Here is a 19,858-nt window from a genome sequence, read left to right as displayed (position 1 = left end):
ACTTTGGATCTGCTGCATCACAGCACCAATCCATCCCAGAGAACCCACCAAGGCTGCAGCAGCTCCCATGCGTTTCTGGGAACGACTCCCATGGCTAATCCTTCCCTTGACCCAAAGGCCAGTCTCCCTCCACCCTCAGGCACAGCACAGAGAGAGGGTTGAGCTCACTGTAGTCACATAAAGCATCACTAGGATGAAAACCAACTGCTTGTAGTGGAGATCTGCCTGTTGCAGGATCTATTCCCTGCCTCTGGCAAAGAACAAAAAATAACCAAACCTGTCCCATGACAAAGCAAGGCCCATTTCTGCCCTCCCCTCTATGACATGAATGCACCAAATGACACCTCCTTACACCTCCCAAAAAAAAGCAGGGCTCTGCTTTATTGAGTGATGGTAAATCCACTCCTAAGGATTCTGGAGAGAACATTTCCCAGCATGGAGAGAAATCATCATCTGCTTTAGCCTTATAATGATTCCTACAGCAATGCAATCAAGCTGCCTAACAGATCAGCTCCTTGACAGCTTCCAAGCTTAGGAGGAGCCTCAAGTTTACATGCTATGCTTAATTTCCTTTGGGTCGACCTTAGAAGAAATCTAATTTGTTTCACAAGCAGCTCTGGATGTCAGCAGAGGCTGATGAGCAATAGAGCCATGAGAGAAAGGCCATTTAGTGTCTCACATAGATCTGATGGAGGAGTCAATTGATCAATTATATATTTAGAAACACACTGGGGACAGGAGCTGGTGGGGGCCATGTGACCATCTATTTTAACATCTCTGTCTGTCTGTAGGAAGAGAAAAAATTAAAATAAATAAATATATATATATATATATATAAAATAAAAAACCAATCCACTCAGTGGGCAAGCTCTGAATGCCACGTGTTGCCATGCAGCCAGGTATCCCTCACACCCCCAGAGAAAGCCAAGAGCAAGCCCAGCAGCAGCACTGGGTGCTGGGCAGGTACATTACCAGGCTGGGGATGGGTTTAGGCATTGTCTTCCGTGCTCGGTGGACCTTGACTTCAGCGTTAGCAGCGGGGCCTTTTTTAGCATCCGTGTCCTTACTGCCCTCCCCGAGCTTGCTTGGCATCGTGGCTTGGAGCTGGGCAAAGGACCCCACAGTCCTGCCTTTGCCTGCTCCTCCAGGCAGGGTTTTTGCAGCGTGGCCAGTGAGAGAAGCAAAGCTGGTAGTCCTTAGAGGCTGCTCCTGCGCCATCTGCTTGGTTAGGATATATCCATTGCTCCCTGTGACTGAAGTCTGTGTGAAGTCATTTGCTTTCAGATGGTTTTGCTTCCCAGGCTCGCCGTCCCGCTCCGAAATGCCGTTCTCTGCTATCCTATTTAATTTAGTAGTAGAGTCCTGCTGGCTCACTTTCGTGTTGTCCTGAGTGTTTTTCGCTGGGTTTGGGTGGCCCCCACCCTCGCTGTGCTCACAGGAACCGTTGGTTTCCCCGTCTACTGCCATTTTTGGTTCCCCCACTTGCTTTTCTGTAGCGCTTTCATCTGCAGCCATGGCATTAAACCCTGGAGGGAGAGGGAGGACAGGGAGGAAGAGAGGAGAAAAGGGTCACAAGTGGTATTGAAACTCCCAGGAGGAGATACAGCTACTCACAGTGTAAGAGCAGCCCTCTCCTCCAGCAGCCTGCCTGATGTAGATCACAGAATCCCAGAACATTTAGGGTTGGGAAAGACCTGCAAGACCATCCAACCATGGATCAACCACCACCACCACATCAACTAAAGCACAGCACTGAGTGTCAGGTTGTTCCCTCACTCACCTGCCCGGCCCTCCTGGATCCTCACACGGTGACATTTGGGGTGGGTGGCCCAGGTGACAGCAGTGCACTCACTCCCACTTGCCATTTATTCCCAACAACGGATTTCTCAAGGTAAATATTATATCTGGCTTTTCCAATAACTGCATTTATTGGACCATATGTCAACAGCTCGCCTGGCAAACAAAACTCTGCCCCATCTTGCATCCTGATCTCTGGCAAAGCCCTTCCCAGAGCCACAATGACATGGAAAAGCTTTGCTGGTAGAGCTGTCCCTGTGAGCTTTTGTGGCACAGACACAGCCCAGCAGCCAAATGACCACATCAGGGCTCTGCTGCTGCAGGGAACATCACAAGGAATAACTCCCTGGCTGTCCCAGCTCTCCTGGGAATGTTGTTCAGTGGGAATTGGCTCTTTCAGCATGACAAAGCACGACAGGACCAGGATTCGTGGTGTCATTTCAGACGTAACAGCAGGAGTAAACACAGGAGTGAAGCGTGGTAAATGCATTTCTTGATTAAAATAGTTCTATGATTCAAATGCAGCAAGGTTTTCACAGCCTGACAGAGCTCATGCTCAACAATGCCCATGTAAAACATTCCTTTTTCTTCCCTTCCAAACACTTCCCTGCTCCCCCATCAATGATTTCATCCTATCAAAGATTTCAGATCCAAGCTGAAAAAAATCCGACTATGAATGTCATGTACTGGCAGGAAAGTTTCTGACACGACAAACCAGCAGCTCCCCAGGCAACCAGGAGTGATAACAATTCACTGGCACGCTCAGTGCAATGATTACATCAACCTGCTGTTAGGGATTCCTTGGCTTGTTTTCCTTCCAGAGACCAGACAGTCATGAAAAGAAACACAAGAACTGTCAGAGCAGGGGGGATTGATTCAATCCAGCTCCCACCAAAGCAATTTTCACCTGCAGGATCCAAAGAGCCTGGAGTCACACTGGATGAGCGCCAGACCACTGGGTATCAGCACCTCATTTCACACTGCCCTTGAAGCACAAACAGGCGAGGAAAACATTCTGAATCCCAGAATCTAGGTTGGAAAAGACCTCTAAGACCATCGAGTCCAACCTGTGACCAACCCCCACCTTGTCACCCAGGCCAGAGCACTGAGTGCCACGTCCAGGTGTTCCTTGGACACCTCCAGGGATGGGGACTCCAAACCTTCCTGAGCAGCCCATTCCAGGGAAGAAATTCCTGCTGCTGTCCACCCTGAGCCTCCCCTGGCCCAGCCTGAGGCCGTTCCCTCTCCTCCTGTCCCTGTTCCCTGCCAGCAGAGCCCGACCCCCCCCGGCTGCCCCCTCCTGTCAGGGACTTGTGCAGAGCCACAAGGTCCCCCCTGAGCCTCCTCTGCTCCAGGCTGAGCCCCTTTCCCAGCTCCCTCAGCCGCTGCTCATAGGACTCACAAACGTCTCTTCTGACCTGGCAAAACCTGGTGCCAGGCTAAAGCATGAAGGACCACCAGGATCCTGGGATGCCAAGCCCAGCATGCCTGGGCTGACTCTGCAAAGCTGAGCTCCAAGCACAGGCAGCTCCCTGCAAAGGTCAGCAGGGAGGAGACCCAGCACTGCACAGCTCACCAGAACAGCTCCTCCCAAAACCCACCCAAATTCTCTTTCCACTTCCACTGGGAAAAAGAAATCTCCTCCTTTTTCCACCCTTTTTTAATGCATTTGTTTAGTCCATTTCAATCATGGAATCACTGAGTATCCCGAGCTGGAAAGGACCCACCAGGATCATCCAGCCCAGCTCCTGGCCCTGCCCAGACCCCCCAACAGCCCCACCCTGGGCATCCCTGGCAGCGCTGTCCAAACGCTCCTGCAGCTCTGGCAGCCTCGGGGCCGTGCCCATTCCCTGGGGAGCCTGGGCAGTGCCCAGCACCCTCTGGGGGAAGAACCTTTCCCTGATATTTAACACCTCCTTCCCACTGGGTTGACCTGAAAGATTTGGGTACGATTCCTGCCCAAACAGCACTGGCAGCTCTAGATTCTAAAAGTGATGCATTCCAGTATCTCAATCTTTTATTCCCGAAACTCCCTGGGTTTTGGTTCCCATCTGAGATTTAAAGACATTTCCAGCAAACTGAAAGCCTTCTTAGGCCTGGTCAGTAGATGGAGCATCCAACGGACACACAGTCCCATGGTCAGTGCTGAACTCCCACCAGGCTCTGCCCAGGGGGTATCAAAGACCTGTTGCAGCATCCGACCCCTCCAGCCTCATCCTGCTCATCAATTAAGAGGGGGACAGTCCCACTGATGCTCTGATTTCCAGCTGAAAGCCACAGATGTTGGCACAAAGCATCTTTCCAGACACATCTGGAAAGTCTCTTCAAACCCTGAGTACTCACTTTTCCCTGGGGATCAGCTCTGGCCATTTCTCCTGATGTGACACCTGCACTAAGAGATCCATTCCCCCTAATTCCAGGCAGCCCAGGCTGGGATTGCCTCCCATGTGGCCCCTGCTGGCTCACAGCATCCAGAGAGAGCTCCAAAGCATCCAAAAATCGCTCACCAGTGCTCTCTGGAGCCCACAGACACACAAACCCCACCTGCAGGAGCAGTGATTGAAGGTTCTCCAAGCAGGATTCGATGTTATCACCTCCACCTGCTCCCTCTCACACCACCCAGACCCCCCTGTGTACAGAAAGAGGCACAAGGGTTTGGTTTTGATAGCTACAACTCTGAGAGAAGATAAAGTGCTCCTTTTTTCGCTGTTTTATTTAACTATTTGAAAAGCTGTGGGCAGAGGGAGCCACAACTATGCCTTTATTCTTTCAATTCTTGTTTCTCTTTCTGCATTCAGTGTCTTTAAAAGGCCATTAAAGCAATTATTGCAGCAAAGTCAGTGCCAGGAAAAAAAATAAAAACAAAACAACAAAAAATAAGATCTCTAACCACAGCTGGAGGTTTCTAGAGCTCAGCTTTAGGCACCTGGCTGAATGAAGCCTTCAATATTTGTTGATTTAAATACTGTGCTCTCCCACCAGAGCAGTCAAATAACCTCAGTGGCTGACTATGAGATAAACTGAATAAGCAGAGGGCAAGAATTGCTCTACCTGCCATGAAGACAACCAAAACAATGTGAATTAGAGCACTGCCCTGGGGAAAAAGTAACTGCATTACTCCAGAAAGCATCACGGGCTTTATGAAAAATCCATGAGGCTAAAATTAAAATCACACACACACTTATTTCACTTATTGTGAAATGCAATCTGACTGACTGTGGAAGTGGCATCAGTCCCCTATAAACAGGCACCAGCCTTCCCACCCTGTGTGAGCAGAGATTTGATGAAACAGAGAGATGGAACTTCATAGCAGAGGGCAGGGACAGAATAGGAAGAGAAACCGTGTCCCCCTCCAGCCTCCAACAAGTCTGAGACACCGCAGGCAGGACCTTCCCTTTGTTTGGGGAAAAATCCTCTCCATTTTCCCACTCCCTCTTCTGGCAGCACTAAAATCCATGAATAGTTTGGAATGGCTTTGTTTTCTACACACTGAGCTCCTGCAAGAAGCACCACCCCATTGTCCCAAATTTGAACACAAGTCAAAGAGCTGCCCACAGAGAACCAGTTATGTCAGGAGCTGCATCACTTAATTTCTGTGGCCAACTCAAGTGAGCTGGTCTGGTTTTCCCAACCAAAACACCTGATCTGGTAAGAGGAGAACAGGAATTGCCATCCCAGGCTTGGCTCCAGCTCCACTGGCACTCCGTGTGCTCCATCCCCATGTGACAGGACACGTCTGACCACGCTCAGCAAGCCTCAGGTTCACCGAGGGCACCTGCACAGCACTGCTGAATAGACAAAACTCAACATATTTTACAGCCTGGCTGAACTGTGGCCCGCAGACAGGGATGGGAACACAAACCAGAGCCAGCAGGTGCCTCACAATGACAATTCACTGAATGAAGCAGCCCACAGAAGCTCTTCAGCAGCTCCAGACACCTAAAGAAATGCTTCCTCCTGATGTGGCCTTTTCATCCCCCCCTTTTCCATTCCCAAAAAGAAGCTTCACTGAAAACCTGCTAAAATCCTCATTTCAACTCCACCTCGTGGCAGTGAGTTCTCCCCTTGAAAACGCTGCTCAGCTGCTTTTCTGCTCCTGTGCCACAAATGCAAGGGAATTATAAAACTAAAGTTGGTACTTCTCTAAAACTTTGTGACTTTACAGCTCTCATCCCTTCTAAGTAGGCCAAAACGAGGTTTTCTCCACATTCAGTTTTCTCTCCCACTCATTCACTGCTCTTTAACCTACAACCATCCTTTCTTTAATTAAAAAGAAATAAAAGGTAGGAAGCTCTAGCCTGCATCCATGAAGTGTAACCTTATTAATTAGAAGCATCCCGGTGTTTTCAAAGCTCCTTTAGGCATCCCCAGTGCCAGATGCAACAGGAAAAGCTTCTCCCACGGACCCCAACACTGCCTGAATGTCCATCTGAGTCTGGATTCATTTAAAACCCAGGTAATGTGCCCAAGAGATTTACTGGTGGTGTTTGAAGTTGACACCAAGTTGGCACAAACTTCAGTAAAAACTTCATTTAGGGGCTGGGTATGTTCTAGAAACACAAGCAGTTTAAGACTCAGGAAGTTGGGCTATTCCATTATCCCCATGACTCCACGTGGCAAAAAGAATACCCAATAATAAATTTAAATCCCTCCTCTGAGTTACCAACCCCCTGAGAGCACTGCAGAGCTCCCAGCCCTGCCCACGCTCAAGCAGAAGGGTCAGGCTCAAGTTTTCTTCTCAGAACATCACAGTCATTCAAAATGGAATTAAAATTGCCCTGGAGAAAACAGACTCTGGTGAAGAGAAGCCAAGACAGGATGAGACCACCTCATCTAATTTTAGGTGTCAGACTTCAGGGTGTCCCTAAGCCACCGCTGCAACCAAAGGAGAGAAGCCAACAGCTCAAAAGCAGCCCAGGCTGACTTTAGACATCTTTGGACAAACTCACCCCTGCCTGGACCATGTCCAACCTGCCTGCTACCATGGATAAGCAGAAACAAGCTGGATTAATTCAGAATTAGAATGGTAACTTCAAAAAAAGCCCTAAATTAGGTAAAATTAAACCCACCTCTGCTCTCCCAGCCCAGACATCCTTTCTTTGCTGTCTTTGCCTGCTGGTGTTTCCAGCCCTTTCAGCAGAGCCAGACCTGGCTCCAGTCCTGCCCTAGAGCTTGCCAGAGCTGGGTCCAGCCTGCCAAAACTTATCTGTGGGCAGAGGCTGTCTAACAGATGTGTTACTGTCCCCACCAGCCATCCTGGCCACAGCTGGAGGGGACACCATCACCTCTGTGGGGACCCAAGGGGACGATCACCCACCAGAAACTTCCCGTCTGGGGCAGGCCAGGTATCAACTCCAAACTCAGTGTAATTCTGACAATGTTCTGAAAAATGTAAAGGCTTAAATGTATTTTTAAAGTTTGGAGTTCACTGCTCAGTGAGACAAAATAAGAAAAATATGCAAGCGTTAGGAGCCCTTGTACTCCAGGCCAAACTGCTGCCACCAGGTCTGAGGGAAAAGGGAGAAAGAAAGAGAAGAAACAGAAATAAAAAATTATTCTCCAACAAATGCACTGTTATCTGATCTGGAACTTTTACACATTTTTCTGAGTATCTTGGTGCTGAGCTCTGGTGGAGGCAAGACACTCTGCCCATGGGATTTTCCATGCCTTTCCAGAGCCCCCAGCACAGAGCCCTGGCAGAGCCAAGAGGCTTCAGCTGCTGCAAGAGAAACGTTTAATCAAAGACAGGGCTTAAATGAACTTAGCTTAAATGAACTAAGCACAGAGAGAGCTTAAAGGAAAAGCTCAGGATTTGGGAGTGCAGTCCAAGCAGTGCATACAGCTGTATTTACACACACATCTCACAGATGTTCCACCTTAACCACTTTGCAGATCATCCTCATAACACTGCAGATCCCACAGACTTTGATTCAATACCCAACTGTCCTGCTGGATAAAAGTGAGAAATGCACCTGTTTTTAATCCCTGTGTTACAGCAGTTCCCTCCCCTCTTCCTCCTCTAACAAAAACAAAAAGCAAAACTGCCAAGCAGAGAAGAGCCCAGCTGCCATCAAAAGGATGAAGATGTTGGGGCTGAAACCACACAGATCAGAGAGAGGTGGCAGCTGGGGACCCTGAATCCATGGGGAAGGAAAGCAGCTTTCACTGAAGGCTGGAAGGGGTCCTGAGCAGCCTGACCCAGGGAATGGCATCGCTGTCCATGGCAGGGGGTTGGAACTGGATCATCTTTAAGGTCCCTTCCAACCCAAACCAGTCTGGAATTCTGGGATTCTGTGATCGAAGCCAAAAAGCTGAGCACTTTGAAGCCAAGAAACACAGATGAATGTTTTCAGGCAAAAGTTCCTCTCTGGGATGAGTTACTGATGGTCTCTTCTTCCCCCCCAACCCCTTGTGAAGGTGGGTGGTGTCCAGGTGTTTCCAGACCACAGATGTCATTCCTCCCTGAAGCAGGTGACACAGGAACACATCCAGGTGGGTTTGGAACATCTCCAGAGAGGGAGGCTCCACAGGCTCCCTGGGCACCTGTCCCAGGGCTCTTTTTACCTTCCTCATGCTGAGGTGGAACTTCTTGTGGTTTAGTTTGTGGCCATTGCTTCTCGTCCTGTCACTGGCACCACTGAACAGAGTCTGGCAGCATCCTCTGACACCCCCAGGAGATATTTATGTGCATTAATCAGATCCCCTCTGAGTCTTCTCTGCTCCACACTAACCTGACCCAGCTCCTGCAGTCTCCCCTCACATGAGAGATGCTCCAGACCCCTCATCATCTTTGTAGCCTCCACTGGAGCCTCTCCAGCAGCTCCTTGTCTTTCTTGAACCATGGAGACCAGAACTGAACCCACAACTCCAGATGCTGAGGCTGAGTAGAACGAAAGGATCATCTCCCCTGACCTGCTGGCCACACCAAAATGTCCTCCAGTATTCCCTTGGCCCTCCTAGCCCCCAGGACACACTTTGAACATTAACAGTTAAACTGGCTCAACAGTTTAATGACTCAGAGCAGGTTAACAGCCTCCAGGAAACTCACTCATCCCTTTGCTAACAATATTGGCCACGAGGCCCCAAGCCCAGCTGTGCCCAAGGGATGCTCCTGCTCCAGAGCTGCCAGCATCCTTCCTGGAGCAAGAGTCCCAAACCCAGGGAGTGCTTGGGTGCACAGCTGGGTGAACATCTCAAATGTTGAAGCATCACTTTGCTCTGCCTGCTCTCCTGCTGTCAGCCTCAGCAGGGGCTCCCAGTGCCAAGTACCTGAGGAGAGCAGATCAGACCTTCCCTCCTTTCAAGCTGCCATCCCTGCACCTGGGCATGCAGAAGCTGCAGCTGCTCAGTGGAAAGCAGCACTTCCCGTGCTCACAGCAGCTTCCTACCTGCAATAATTAGAGGGAGAAAAAGGGGGAAAAAAAGGCCCCTGCAAGAGTTTAAACCCCTGACAGTCTCTCAAAGCAGGCTGAAGTTTATCTGAGAGCAGTGACTGTGCAGGTCTCACCCAGCACTAGGCTCCAGCACCGTGGCTCTTGTAAAGCAGCTGCCCTGGGTGAAGGCTCAGAAACACCGGAGCTAATGGGGAACTTCATTCCCAACACCCATTCCTGCTCCTTTGCGCTGCTGCTTTACTGGAACTTTCCATCCCTGGGCTTGGGGAATCACAAAAGGAGTGGTTTGCCTTGAAAGGTCAAGGGAGACGCAGAGCTGGGAGTGAAGCACATGAGGAGAGCTGAATTCACTTGCGATTCTTGCAAAGAAACCACTTTTTAATAGTTTCTCTCTGAGTCAGACTAAAGACAATATGGCCTAATAAAAGCTTTTTTCCACTCATCTCCCATCTCCCTGCCCCCTTCCCCACCCTGTCAAAGGGAAATACGGACCTAAGCTCACACCCACACGTAAAACTGAACTGGAACATTTCCCACCGACAACAAAACAGCCTCATCCACAGCTTTTTTCTATCTGTGTTGAGCAATTTTACACAGACAGCGACACTGAGCCTAGTGAGCAACTTCCACAAGCTGGGACTCACCCCCAGAACTGGAAATGAAAGTGCTGGAACATGCAAAGAGCTTATTCCTACAAATTTATTACATTTAGAGTTCAATTATTTGTCTTTATCAGGATGGAGGCAGAAGAGGACAGCCCCGGTGGGAACCACAGGGCATTTCTGCAACACCTCCCTCTCGAGGAACAGAGAGCAGAGCACCACAACTGCCCACCCAAGGGCCTCCCACCCTCAGGATGCTCCCTGAGAGCACCCACCCCATCCCAAACACAACAACCCATCCCCAGCTGCTGAGATGTCCCAAATCAAGGTTGACAGGCTGAGGACCACCAGGAAAGGTCCACTGCCTCAAACCAGCACATTAACAAGGGCCGGGCCGGATGGGGCTTGGAGCATCCTGGTCTATGGAAGGTGTCCCTGCCCATGGCAGGAGGTGGAATGAGATGAGCTTTAAGGTCTCTTCCAACCCAAACCAGTCTGGGATTCTATGAAACCAGAGCAGGAGCCCTCCCTGCAACAGGAGATCTTCATGGAGATCTCCAACACGATGATGCTCACCAGAGCTGGAGCCAGGCAGTGCTCACAGGCACCACTGCAGCTGACAGGCCTTGCTTGGGGTCAGACCCCTAAATATCAGCCAAGGCTTCAAGCTACCTGAATTTCCTGTCTCATCTTGGATTCAGGGAAAGCTGAAGTTTGTACAGAGGTGTAACTGGTGCAAGGCCATTCAGAGGCACAATTCCAATGGGGAATGACCTGCCCCCTCAGCATCAGCACCTTTCTGAGTCAGGGGGGAGTGAAAAGAGGGGAAAACACAGCAATTCACACTCAGCCTGTAGCCCAAACAGCACCTTTAGTCAGCCTCTGGATCTGCAGCTTCAAGCCTCTGGAAGTTTAGATGCCAGGTTTAATATTGACAGGCTACCTGCCAAGGGGGTTTTCCCAAAGGGAACACAATCCAGAGCAGTTTCAGTCACACATTGCAGGCCATGGCTGCCATCAAACACACCCTCAGCAGCCCAAACGAAACCAGTCTGTGCCACTGACAAAGATATTAAACAGTACCATCCTCCTACCAAAGGGAAGTGACTGTTCAAGAAAACTTGAGGAGAGAAAGCTGAGACTTCAGGGTGCTTCTCCCTCTACACATCCCAGCTCCATCCCCGAGCCAGGAAACTGGGCTCAAAGAAACTATTCCATGCCATCCTGCAAGTCTGCTGGAATGATTTCATGTTCATGCAACAGTCAAAAATGTGAATTCTGTGCCGGCTCTAAACACTGTCATTAACAGGCTTTTGGGATGTGAACCGACGTTCTGGTGGTGATGATCCTCCAAGGATCCCAGCTGGGGAGCCAGGGCAGGAGGGACAACGTCCCAGAACTGCACCACACACACCATGGTCTGTGACACATGTACTGTGCCTGGGGAGGGAGGACCCATTCTGAACGCTCCAGAAGAATGGAGACCACCCAGCTCACATTTAGGAGCCTCCTTTCCCTGGGAACAGAGCTGGACAATGAACTGGAGTGGCTGGAATTTCAGCACCTTGTGAAGTCTCGATGCTGTTCTTGCACAGGAGGGTTCCCAGCTTCCTTCTGACACAGCATTTGCTCCAAGTCAAAATCAGCCAAGAGGCACAGAAATGTCTCTTCCCACCCTCCTTTGGGGTTTTTTACCTCCACAGACTCTTGACACCTTAGGATCAGCCAAGAGCTACACAAACAAGCTTTATAGTCCTGAGCTAAGCAAGGCATGGGATCAAAGTGAGTCTCCCCCAGAGCAACACAACCTCCCACTGACACCTCCTGACACCTCAGACTTTTGTCTCTGCTCTGCCCAGACCAGAGGTCCCTATGCCACCACTGTTGGCAGCAGGATTCCTGTGCTTCCAGTTAATATCCAAGCACCTGACACAGCATTCAGTATTCCTGCTTCCTCTGAGCTTTACTTTCTAACTAGAGCAGCTTGACAAAACATTATGCTGGACAGAAAAGAAAGAAAAAGCAATGCTGTACTCACACACAACAGAGTTAAGTCCAAAATTTTGCTTCTAGATAAGAGCAGGGATTTCGATGGGGCCAGTTCAGTGCTTTCCTAATGCTCTATTACGGAAAGGAGAACAAAAATACACCAAATCCCTGAAGAGCTACGAGAAGTAACTAGTCCAGGAATAACAAAACCATGGAAAGAAAGGAGGGAGTTGGGGGAGAGATAAAGGGTGGTGGGGTTTTTTTCCCTAATCCCACTGACACATTTATTAAGCCCTTAGATTTGTGTGCATGTAACTCACAGACAACCCTGCAGGAAAAGACTTTGTCAAATGAACCTGTGCTGCATCCTGCACAGTGAAAGCTGCAGAACCCACACAGGAGCCACAAGGTGTAGGGTGCCTGACCCCTCCAGCCACCCTGCAGCCATTGGGGTTGCTCTGCAGTGACAGAGAAACCCACAGCAAAACAGAAAGTCAACATTCCTAGAGGGAGGAAAAGGTCAGCATGGGAAGGGATCAGAGTTCAGCTAAAACCAGTCACACACAGGAAGTTCAAAGTAACTCCTGTGCACTTCACAGCAAAGCAGAAGTGAAAATTAGATCTCCTTCAGGGGAGTGGTGAGGGATGGACTGAAAAGCAAATCTGCATCCTCAGTGGAAGAGCCCTGCTGAGAATAAACACAGGAGAAGGGAGCCTGTGTTTGTGGAAGCACACCTGAGGTGCTGGGGGGACTGAGCACAGCTCCAAGCCCCCACTTATGTCCCCATCACGTGCCCACCTCACGAGCCAGCTCTGACTCTCAAACCAGGGCAGGTGCTCACCTTCCTCTTTGTTGTTGGTGATGTCTTTCAGCAGCTCAGTCTTCATGCAGCCGTCTTTCCTTGGCTCTCCCTTACTCAGCACTGCTCGCTGTGGTGGGGCAGAAAAAACAGCAATATCAGGGTTGAGCTCAGTGCTCAGACACACGTTGCATTCAAAAGAAGAGACAATCATGGACACATCCTGTTTACAGCACGGCCAAACCTCCCTCTGCAAAATAAGGCTGTCAGGAAGCTGCCACCAAGGCACAGGTCACAGATAAAACACGGCAAGGCTGGCCCCGGCTGACAGCCCAAGGAGCACAGGGGCTGCGGGCTGTGCCCAGGGCTGGCACCTCCCAGCTCTGGGTTGGATGCAGCCAGACAGATTTTCCCAGTACAACGTGCCTGGGAATCCAGCTGAGTCCATCTGCATGGAAGGCATCTCGAGAAGGTGACTCTGACTCCCCCAAAAGTTTCTAGGCTTTGGGTGGGGGAGGTAGATCTATCAGACTTCTCACTACAACCTCATTTATCAACATTTCCAGCCCATGTGCTTTTGGTGGCTTGGTTGGGTTTTTTTGCAGCTCATTCAAATGAACATCCAAAACACAAACCATCAGTCAGCTACAGCTAACTCCTCATTCATAACACCCATGTTCATTAAAGTTAATGAGCTCTATTTTTAATTCTATAGAAAGCAATTTTTCTCTTTTCCCCTCCTTTTTTTAAAAAAATTTTATGTAAAAAGGGAACACCTGCTCATCTCCTCTGCCTTTCACATGCCTGGCATCACATTGTTAGCTCAGGTTTGCAGCCTTAGTACCTTCTCTTTCTCCTTCTATTTTGAAGTAGCAAGACCAAACAACAACAAAAAAAACCCAACCAAACCTACCAAAATAAACCAGAAGGAAAACGGTATTTCAAAAATAATAAACTAGAAGGGGTCTTCACCACAGCTGTGTTTAAGGAGAGAACTGGTGTGGAGGCAGAGATGGGGAGTGCCCTGCAGAGCTGGAGGTCGGTGCCGGGTTCAGCGTGCGCCGCCGGCGCCGCCGGCACAAGAATAAGCCCAGGTCAAGCCAACTGTTGTAGGCCAGCACGGGGAGCAGATGGTGCCTGCAGCCATGCAAATCACAAGGTTTAAAGCACACTGGGTGATAAAGAAAGAAAAACAACCTGCCCACCTCCCTTCAAGCAAGTGAGGGGGATGAGACACGCACGGAGCCCGGCGTGGCAGCTCCCAAACCTTCCCACAGCAGCTCGCCCATGCCCATGCGGGGTTGTCCAGGGCTGGCAGGGGAGCAGGGCTTTGGTGCTGCTGTTTCAGTCACCAGCCACCCTGCCAGGTTTGTGAACTCAGTGCTGCCAGAGCAGCCCCCAGCCCCACGCAGGGCTCATCCAGCCCCAAATCCCTGCGGGACTGCCCTGTCCTGCGCCCAAATGCCACCATGGCAAGGAGACACACGCTAAAGGAAGGAGGGAGAGAGATTCCTGGGAAAGCCTCCACCACCTGCCAGGCCTGGAGCTAAGAGCACTTCAAGGATGGATCCTGCAGCACAGGACAGAGGCTGTGGGTGGCTGCCCGTCCCTGCCTGTCCCCAGCCTGCCCCGAGCACAATCAGACACAAACCCAGCCCCATCTCAGTGCTCTCAGCACCAGGAATTTGTGTTCCAAGCACAGCACCTTCAGATCTCCAGTCACAGACCAAAAAGCTGCTGTGAGCATCAGAAAGCTCAGCTCAGCCCAGCCTGACACAGAACCTACCTTCAGCAGACACTGGCCAACAGTTTCCATTGAGAAATGATCATAAAACACAGCCCAAAGTCTGAGCATTGAGCAGCTGTTTTATTTATTTCTTTGCTGAGCCAGTAATATATATCCTTGCTGCAAACATGAGCTTGTAAACCCTACCTCTCCTCTAGCCAGACCTCTTGTAAACTGGGAGTAACCTCGGTTTTTCTCATGGACTATCCTGCTGCAAGACTTGAGCAAAGAGAGCTCTGAGTGCTCAAGGGCACCCCTGGCTCCCACCACAGCCAGGGGCACCCAGGCCCTCGCCACAGGCACCAGCAGCAAATAAAGAGCCTCAGTCAGTCTAACAGGGACCAGTTTGTTTTCCCAACCTTTGTTGCAACAAGGAGAGGTCTTGATATTCCTGCTACTACACTGACTCATACAAGAAGCCCCAGGATTTCCAGAGGCCATTCTTAGCCATCTGAGCCTAAGCTTTTCTGCATTTTCTAAGCACTACCCTCACTCCACACATCGCCCACACTCTCCCTTCCACAGAGGCGTTGCTGCTGCTCGCCCATGAAGAAAAGCCACTGCAGGAACCCTGGAGTCAATCAGACCTTGACCACCCTCCCTCCTCACTGCAGTCACCAGGAGCTCAGAGCTGCCTGCCCAGCTCTCAAAGCAGAATTCCCAACTCCAAGCGAGAAACCACCACTTTTGTCCTTTAAGAGAACAAAAGCTGGGTGCCAAGGCAAGGCTGGCTGAGGTGGCATCTCACAGGCTCTCCTGCTTCCTATCTCAGAGACAAATCAGAGGTGACAACGTTACAACTTCCCAACAAAAACTCGGCATCGAGGTAGAAAATAAAATAATAATTAAAAAACAAAATAAAAAGCCAACTGTGAATTTTGAAGCATTTTTTGATCAGAAGGAAGCTACAGGAAACCCCTGCGAAGCACTCGAAGCCTCGTCCCCCCAGGCCAGCGCTCTCCCGTCCTTGCTCCATCAGCACCCGGCAGATGCGCCCAGCACCGAGGGGCACCCACGGGGCACCCAGGACCATTCATTCCCGCCCAGCTCCACCCAGCCAACTTAGCACCAACTTCACCGCCAGTGTCAATACCTCCAGCTTTTGTGTGTATGTGTGTGTGTGTGTTGGGTTTTTTTGCCCTCCCCTCCCTTAAATCCAGAGCAAACTTCCCTTTCTGCTCACCCTCCCCATGCCCCATCCGTCCGCTCCCGATTGGCAGGGAAATCCTATACCCACCCTCCCCGCCGAGAAATGTCTGCTCTTGCAGCAGTCCCAACAAAGCCAACTGCCAAGCACACGCTGCTTCACAATAAAAGTCTCACTCGCTCCATTTATTTTTTTCCTCCTTTCCCCCTTTCCCGCAGCCGTCTGCCTCCATTCCCTCGCCCACCCCACACTGATTATTAACCATCCGTGGCTGGAGAACCTCCATAAAGAGCACACACCACCAGCCACGAAGCGTTCTTGCCCCCCCCCAACCCTTAATTTTTAGGTTTCAAAGGGTAGAAAAAATTAGTGCATCTGAAGAAAGACTGATTGGGTCTTTGAAAGGGCTTTAAGAGCCATGAGGAGCCAAGCAGAGGGGCTACTGCTGGTTTAGTTTTTTCCTCTCTGCCTCTGTTTACAAGAAAACAAGCTTCCTCTCCTCCATGAGGTCTTTGGAGGGGATGGAAGACAGGTCAGACCGGCCATGGAAAGGCTCTGCAGCATTTCCAAACAGATGATGACTACAAACTACAGTGGTGCCTTTAAAACAAAACAAACAAAAACCAAAAAGCAAAAAAAGCCCACCAAGGGGGAAAAAAAAAAAAGAAAGGGGAAAAGAAAGAAAAGAAAAAGAACAAAGCTGGGAAACACAGAAAGAGCTTTCACAGCCTCCTCTCCATGGCATTTTCATCAGCCATCCGGGTGCCCTTCGCAAAGGTCCAAACAGGTTTTATAGGCAAAGACAACACATGCACAGCAAAACTCCAACATATTGCAGCTTACCAAGCCCAAGGGAGCAGAGTTACATCATGAGCCCGAGCTCTCTGCTCTCCCGGCAGCCCGGGAAGGAGCGCAGGCTGAGGTGCCAAGATGTCTACCTTCACCAGGGTCTTTTTTTTTTTTTTTTTTTTTTTTTTTTTTTTTTTATGTCTTAAAAATCAACGGTCTGGGAACCTGAGGCTCGGCAGCAGCGTTGCTGTGAGCAGAGCCGTGCACACACAGCAGGTCCATCTGGAAGAGGGCTGGGAGCAGGAGACCCCTCAAAGTGCCCGTTCCCATCCGGGGCAGCGGATGCACCAACACCTCTGCAGGATGGCCAGCACTGATCCTGCCTGGAAGCCTCCAGCTGGTCACCAACCCCTCTGAGGTGACACCAGACCCCACTCAGGACACAGCCCCAGGGAAAGCTCCCACCAGCCAGGAAAACGAGGGCTGCAGCAACGCCGGAGCAAGGCACAGGCAAATCTCTCAACAAATGATGCAACCCCAGCAGCAGCAGATTCTTATTCACTCATTTTTTCCCTCCTTCTCCTAAAAAAAAAATAAATAAAAATAACACAACCCAAACCAGCCTGCTCATAATAACCTTTGCCTTGAAGAGAAGACAAACATTTTGTAGTTAATTATATAGGAAGTAATGATTAAGAGAATGTTTGTAGAAAGAGAGTGTTTCTTTTGTAGGCATGGGGAGGCTGCTCATTTCAGATCTCGCCACTGTGCTTGGGCAAGGCCTGGGCTCAAGGCTCGTGGGGACGCTGACCACGGGCCTGTCATTAGAAACAACAGAAGCATTTGATCTGGAGAAGGAAAGAAACACAACCACCAGCACCTACAAAGCAGTCACCAGTTTCAAAGCTCCTTTTTTTCAGGCTAAGGCCACTTCCTTATAAGCCTCATGCAATCATGTGAACATGGAATTTTATCTGCAGCTCACAACAAGCACTGCCCTCAGCCTGAAGTTTGCTCCCAAATCAAATTCTTTGCCATGCTTTTGTCTCCTGAAATCCTTTCATCCAGACTCTTCTCCATAGAAAAGAAACATTTCCTTCTCAACCCCCATGTCCTCTCTCCTATTCCAGCCGCACACGTCAACTCCCCGAGAAGGGGGGAAGCACAGAAAGAGGTGCAAGTCCCTGCATGCAACAGCTGGGAACACGGAGACACGTGCACGAAACACAACAGGACTTAAAGTGACTTCTCCCAAGGCAAGGCATTCCACGACGGCGTGCAGGCTTCAGGCAGGGGGGGTCTGCAGAGCCCGTGCCCTCCTGGAAAGGGGAGATCGATTTACACTTCCTCACTGCTTCCAGGCCCATCTAGCTGCATCCCAGTAGAGTTAAAGCCAGTGCAACTTGTGTGTGCAGGCAAATGTAAATCCAGAGCAGACAAAGGCGTCCCCTCCTTCCATGGGCTGAGGGTAGCAAGGAGTCCAGCTGCTGCCTGCCTTCTCCTAGCCCCCAGAAGGGGAGGGGGGGGAAGAAAACCCTAAAATGGAGACCAAGATTCATCACTATCTCTAGCAAAAGCAAACCAGCCATTTCAGAAACACCCAGTCCCCAGGAACTGGCTGAGCCAGGACAAAACCAGAGCACCAAGAGGAGCCTGGAGCAAGCAGAATCCAGCAGTCCAGGGCAGGGGAGCTGGGAGGCAGCTCATCCCCATCAATGGGGCTCAGGTACCTCTTCAGCCTCCACTCTCCTCTTCCTCCCACCCAAAAGCACCACAGCCAGCGGAGCGGGTCCCTGTCCCCCTGCCCATCCCCACAGTGCCCAGCCAAAGGGCACATGGGGCAGCAGAGGAGGGAAAGCCCCTCGTGGGTTCCTGTGGGACCACAAGGCTGAGCTGCCCACACCACCTCCACCTGGGTCACCTCCGGCTGTGGAGCGGCCAAGCAGCGAGACAGCAGTGCCTGCGAGCCGGGAAAGCGGACGGAGAGAAGGGGGGGAAAAAAGACAAATAATAATGAAAATAATCATAATCATAAAACTTGCACCCTCGGGCCTGTCCCTCTAATAACTACAGCAAAACCTCACCAAGGCCTTACTCTGCTGGAGGGCGAGAAAGCGACACAGCGCTGCCCAGCACCCGAAGTCCTGGAGGTGGGAGATCCTCACACCCTCTCCTCCATGGCCTACGGGCTTCGTCCCCGGCGTGGGGCCTGGTTTTTCTGCTCTGTCATTAAGAGTGGAGCCTGGTCTTTTCCTTCAATCCCAAGAATTGCACGGAATTAGATCATCTTTCTGGCTCGCCTCCCCCTACAGGCAGCTCCCGAGCATGCTCAGCGCGGCCGCGCTGCCATTTCATAACCGCATTGTTTACGGACACACGGACCTGCCATCTTTTGACAGGGACACAGGGCCCGTGTCCCTGCCCAGCGCCCCGGCCCCCGCCACAAACACCCCCTTGGGGGAAGGCAAACTGCGAAACCTTGGACAAGTAGAAGCCTGGGGGGTGATGGTGGTGGGTTTGTTGTTTATTCTGGTGGGTTTTGTTTCTTTTTTCTCCTTTTTTTCCTCCTTGATTTAGGTGAAAATCCACCTGCTTTGGAGGGAGAGGTTAACCCCTGTGGGGGCTGTGGGGAGGAGGAACTCGCAGGGCTCGATGCAGAATGCCAGCCATGATTTTTAGCTTCTTCGAATCACAACTGTGCTTCGATGTCACCTAAAAATGTAATCCCCAGCCCAGTCTGCCATCCTCTGCTGAGCCTTCCTCTGTGAGAGAAGGGGTTGGAAATATGGTATTTCCCTTAAATAAACAAGTTGGCTTAGTCCCAGCACATACAGTTTTCTCCTTTAAATGCAAACCAGAGTATTTTTGCAGGCACACAGGAAAACGAGGAGAGGAGGAGGGGAAATGTTCCTCATTTAACACCAAGAACTCCATGAAAAGCCTTGCAAGGTTGCTCAGAGCCCCACTCCGTTCCAGCCCTCTCCCCGTCTGTGCTGATCATACTTCACAGGTGAAAGCAGCTCTGACTTACGACAGAGAGAAAATGCCAGAAGAGCTGGAGGTTTCCTCATCCTTGGAACAAGGACAAGTTGTGAAAAGCTTCCTTTGCAAGAGGCACTGTGCTGCTTGGGCACAGTATGGCAGCATTGCAGGGAGGACACTTGCATGTCAGACCTTCTTAACCCCCACTGCCTCAACCCTTCTCCACGTCCTTCCCCCTCCTGATGGGGACTGAAGGAAAAACATAAATAAATCACCTGGTTTGGGAGATGCAAGCTGTTGTGTTGGAGTCCAGGACATTTTTTAAAAGATTGCTCAACATTTTCTCCCCTTCTATATTTTCCTTTTCTTTTTTTTTTTTTTTAATGGATACTTTCCAATTAGCTCGTACAGTTTGAGAGCTTCGCTCCTGCTCCGTTCCTGACTACTGTAAATCCTGGCACGCTGCCCCCCTCCAGGACCAACACCACCCTACAGCAAAGCCAGACACGTATCCTCCACCCGAGGGACCAAGGAGCTCACACGGGCACAAGAGGGACAAATCCCACTGGAAA

General features: G+C 50.5%; 1 protein-coding gene across 13 annotated transcripts in view; it reads right to left on the bottom strand.

Moving 5' to 3' along the window:
- The window catches only part of EHMT1 (euchromatic histone lysine methyltransferase 1), a 116,677-nt gene that overhangs the window by 50,630 nt on the left and 46,189 nt on the right, over positions 1-19,858 (bottom strand). For 9 of the 13 annotated variants that reach the window (XM_042052289.1, XM_042052295.1, XM_042052293.1 and 6 more), the window contains exons 2-3: positions 12,625-12,712; positions 973-1,526 (exon numbers count right to left, since the gene is read on the bottom strand). In XM_042052289.1, the coding sequence (XP_041908223.1) occupies positions 973-1,526; positions 12,625-12,712 (642 nt within the window). Of the gene's footprint in view, positions 1-972; positions 1,527-12,624; positions 12,713-15,551; positions 15,574-16,358; positions 16,382-18,388; positions 18,563-19,858 lie in introns of those variants that run through there. The other 4 variants (XM_042052292.1, XM_042052294.1, XM_042052296.1 and 1 more) reach the window with 4 other exon arrangements.

The sequence above is a fragment of the Corvus kubaryi genome, unplaced genomic scaffold, assembly GCF_017639235.1.
Source record: "Corvus kubaryi isolate FWS band 111438036 unplaced genomic scaffold, C.kubaryi_AGA036_p1.0 78, whole genome shotgun sequence".
NCBI classification, from domain to species: Eukaryota; Metazoa; Chordata; class Aves; order Passeriformes; family Corvidae; genus Corvus; species Corvus kubaryi.
The sequence above is the reverse complement of the archived record's forward strand: the minus strand, read 5'-3'. Positions and strand labels throughout refer to the sequence as shown.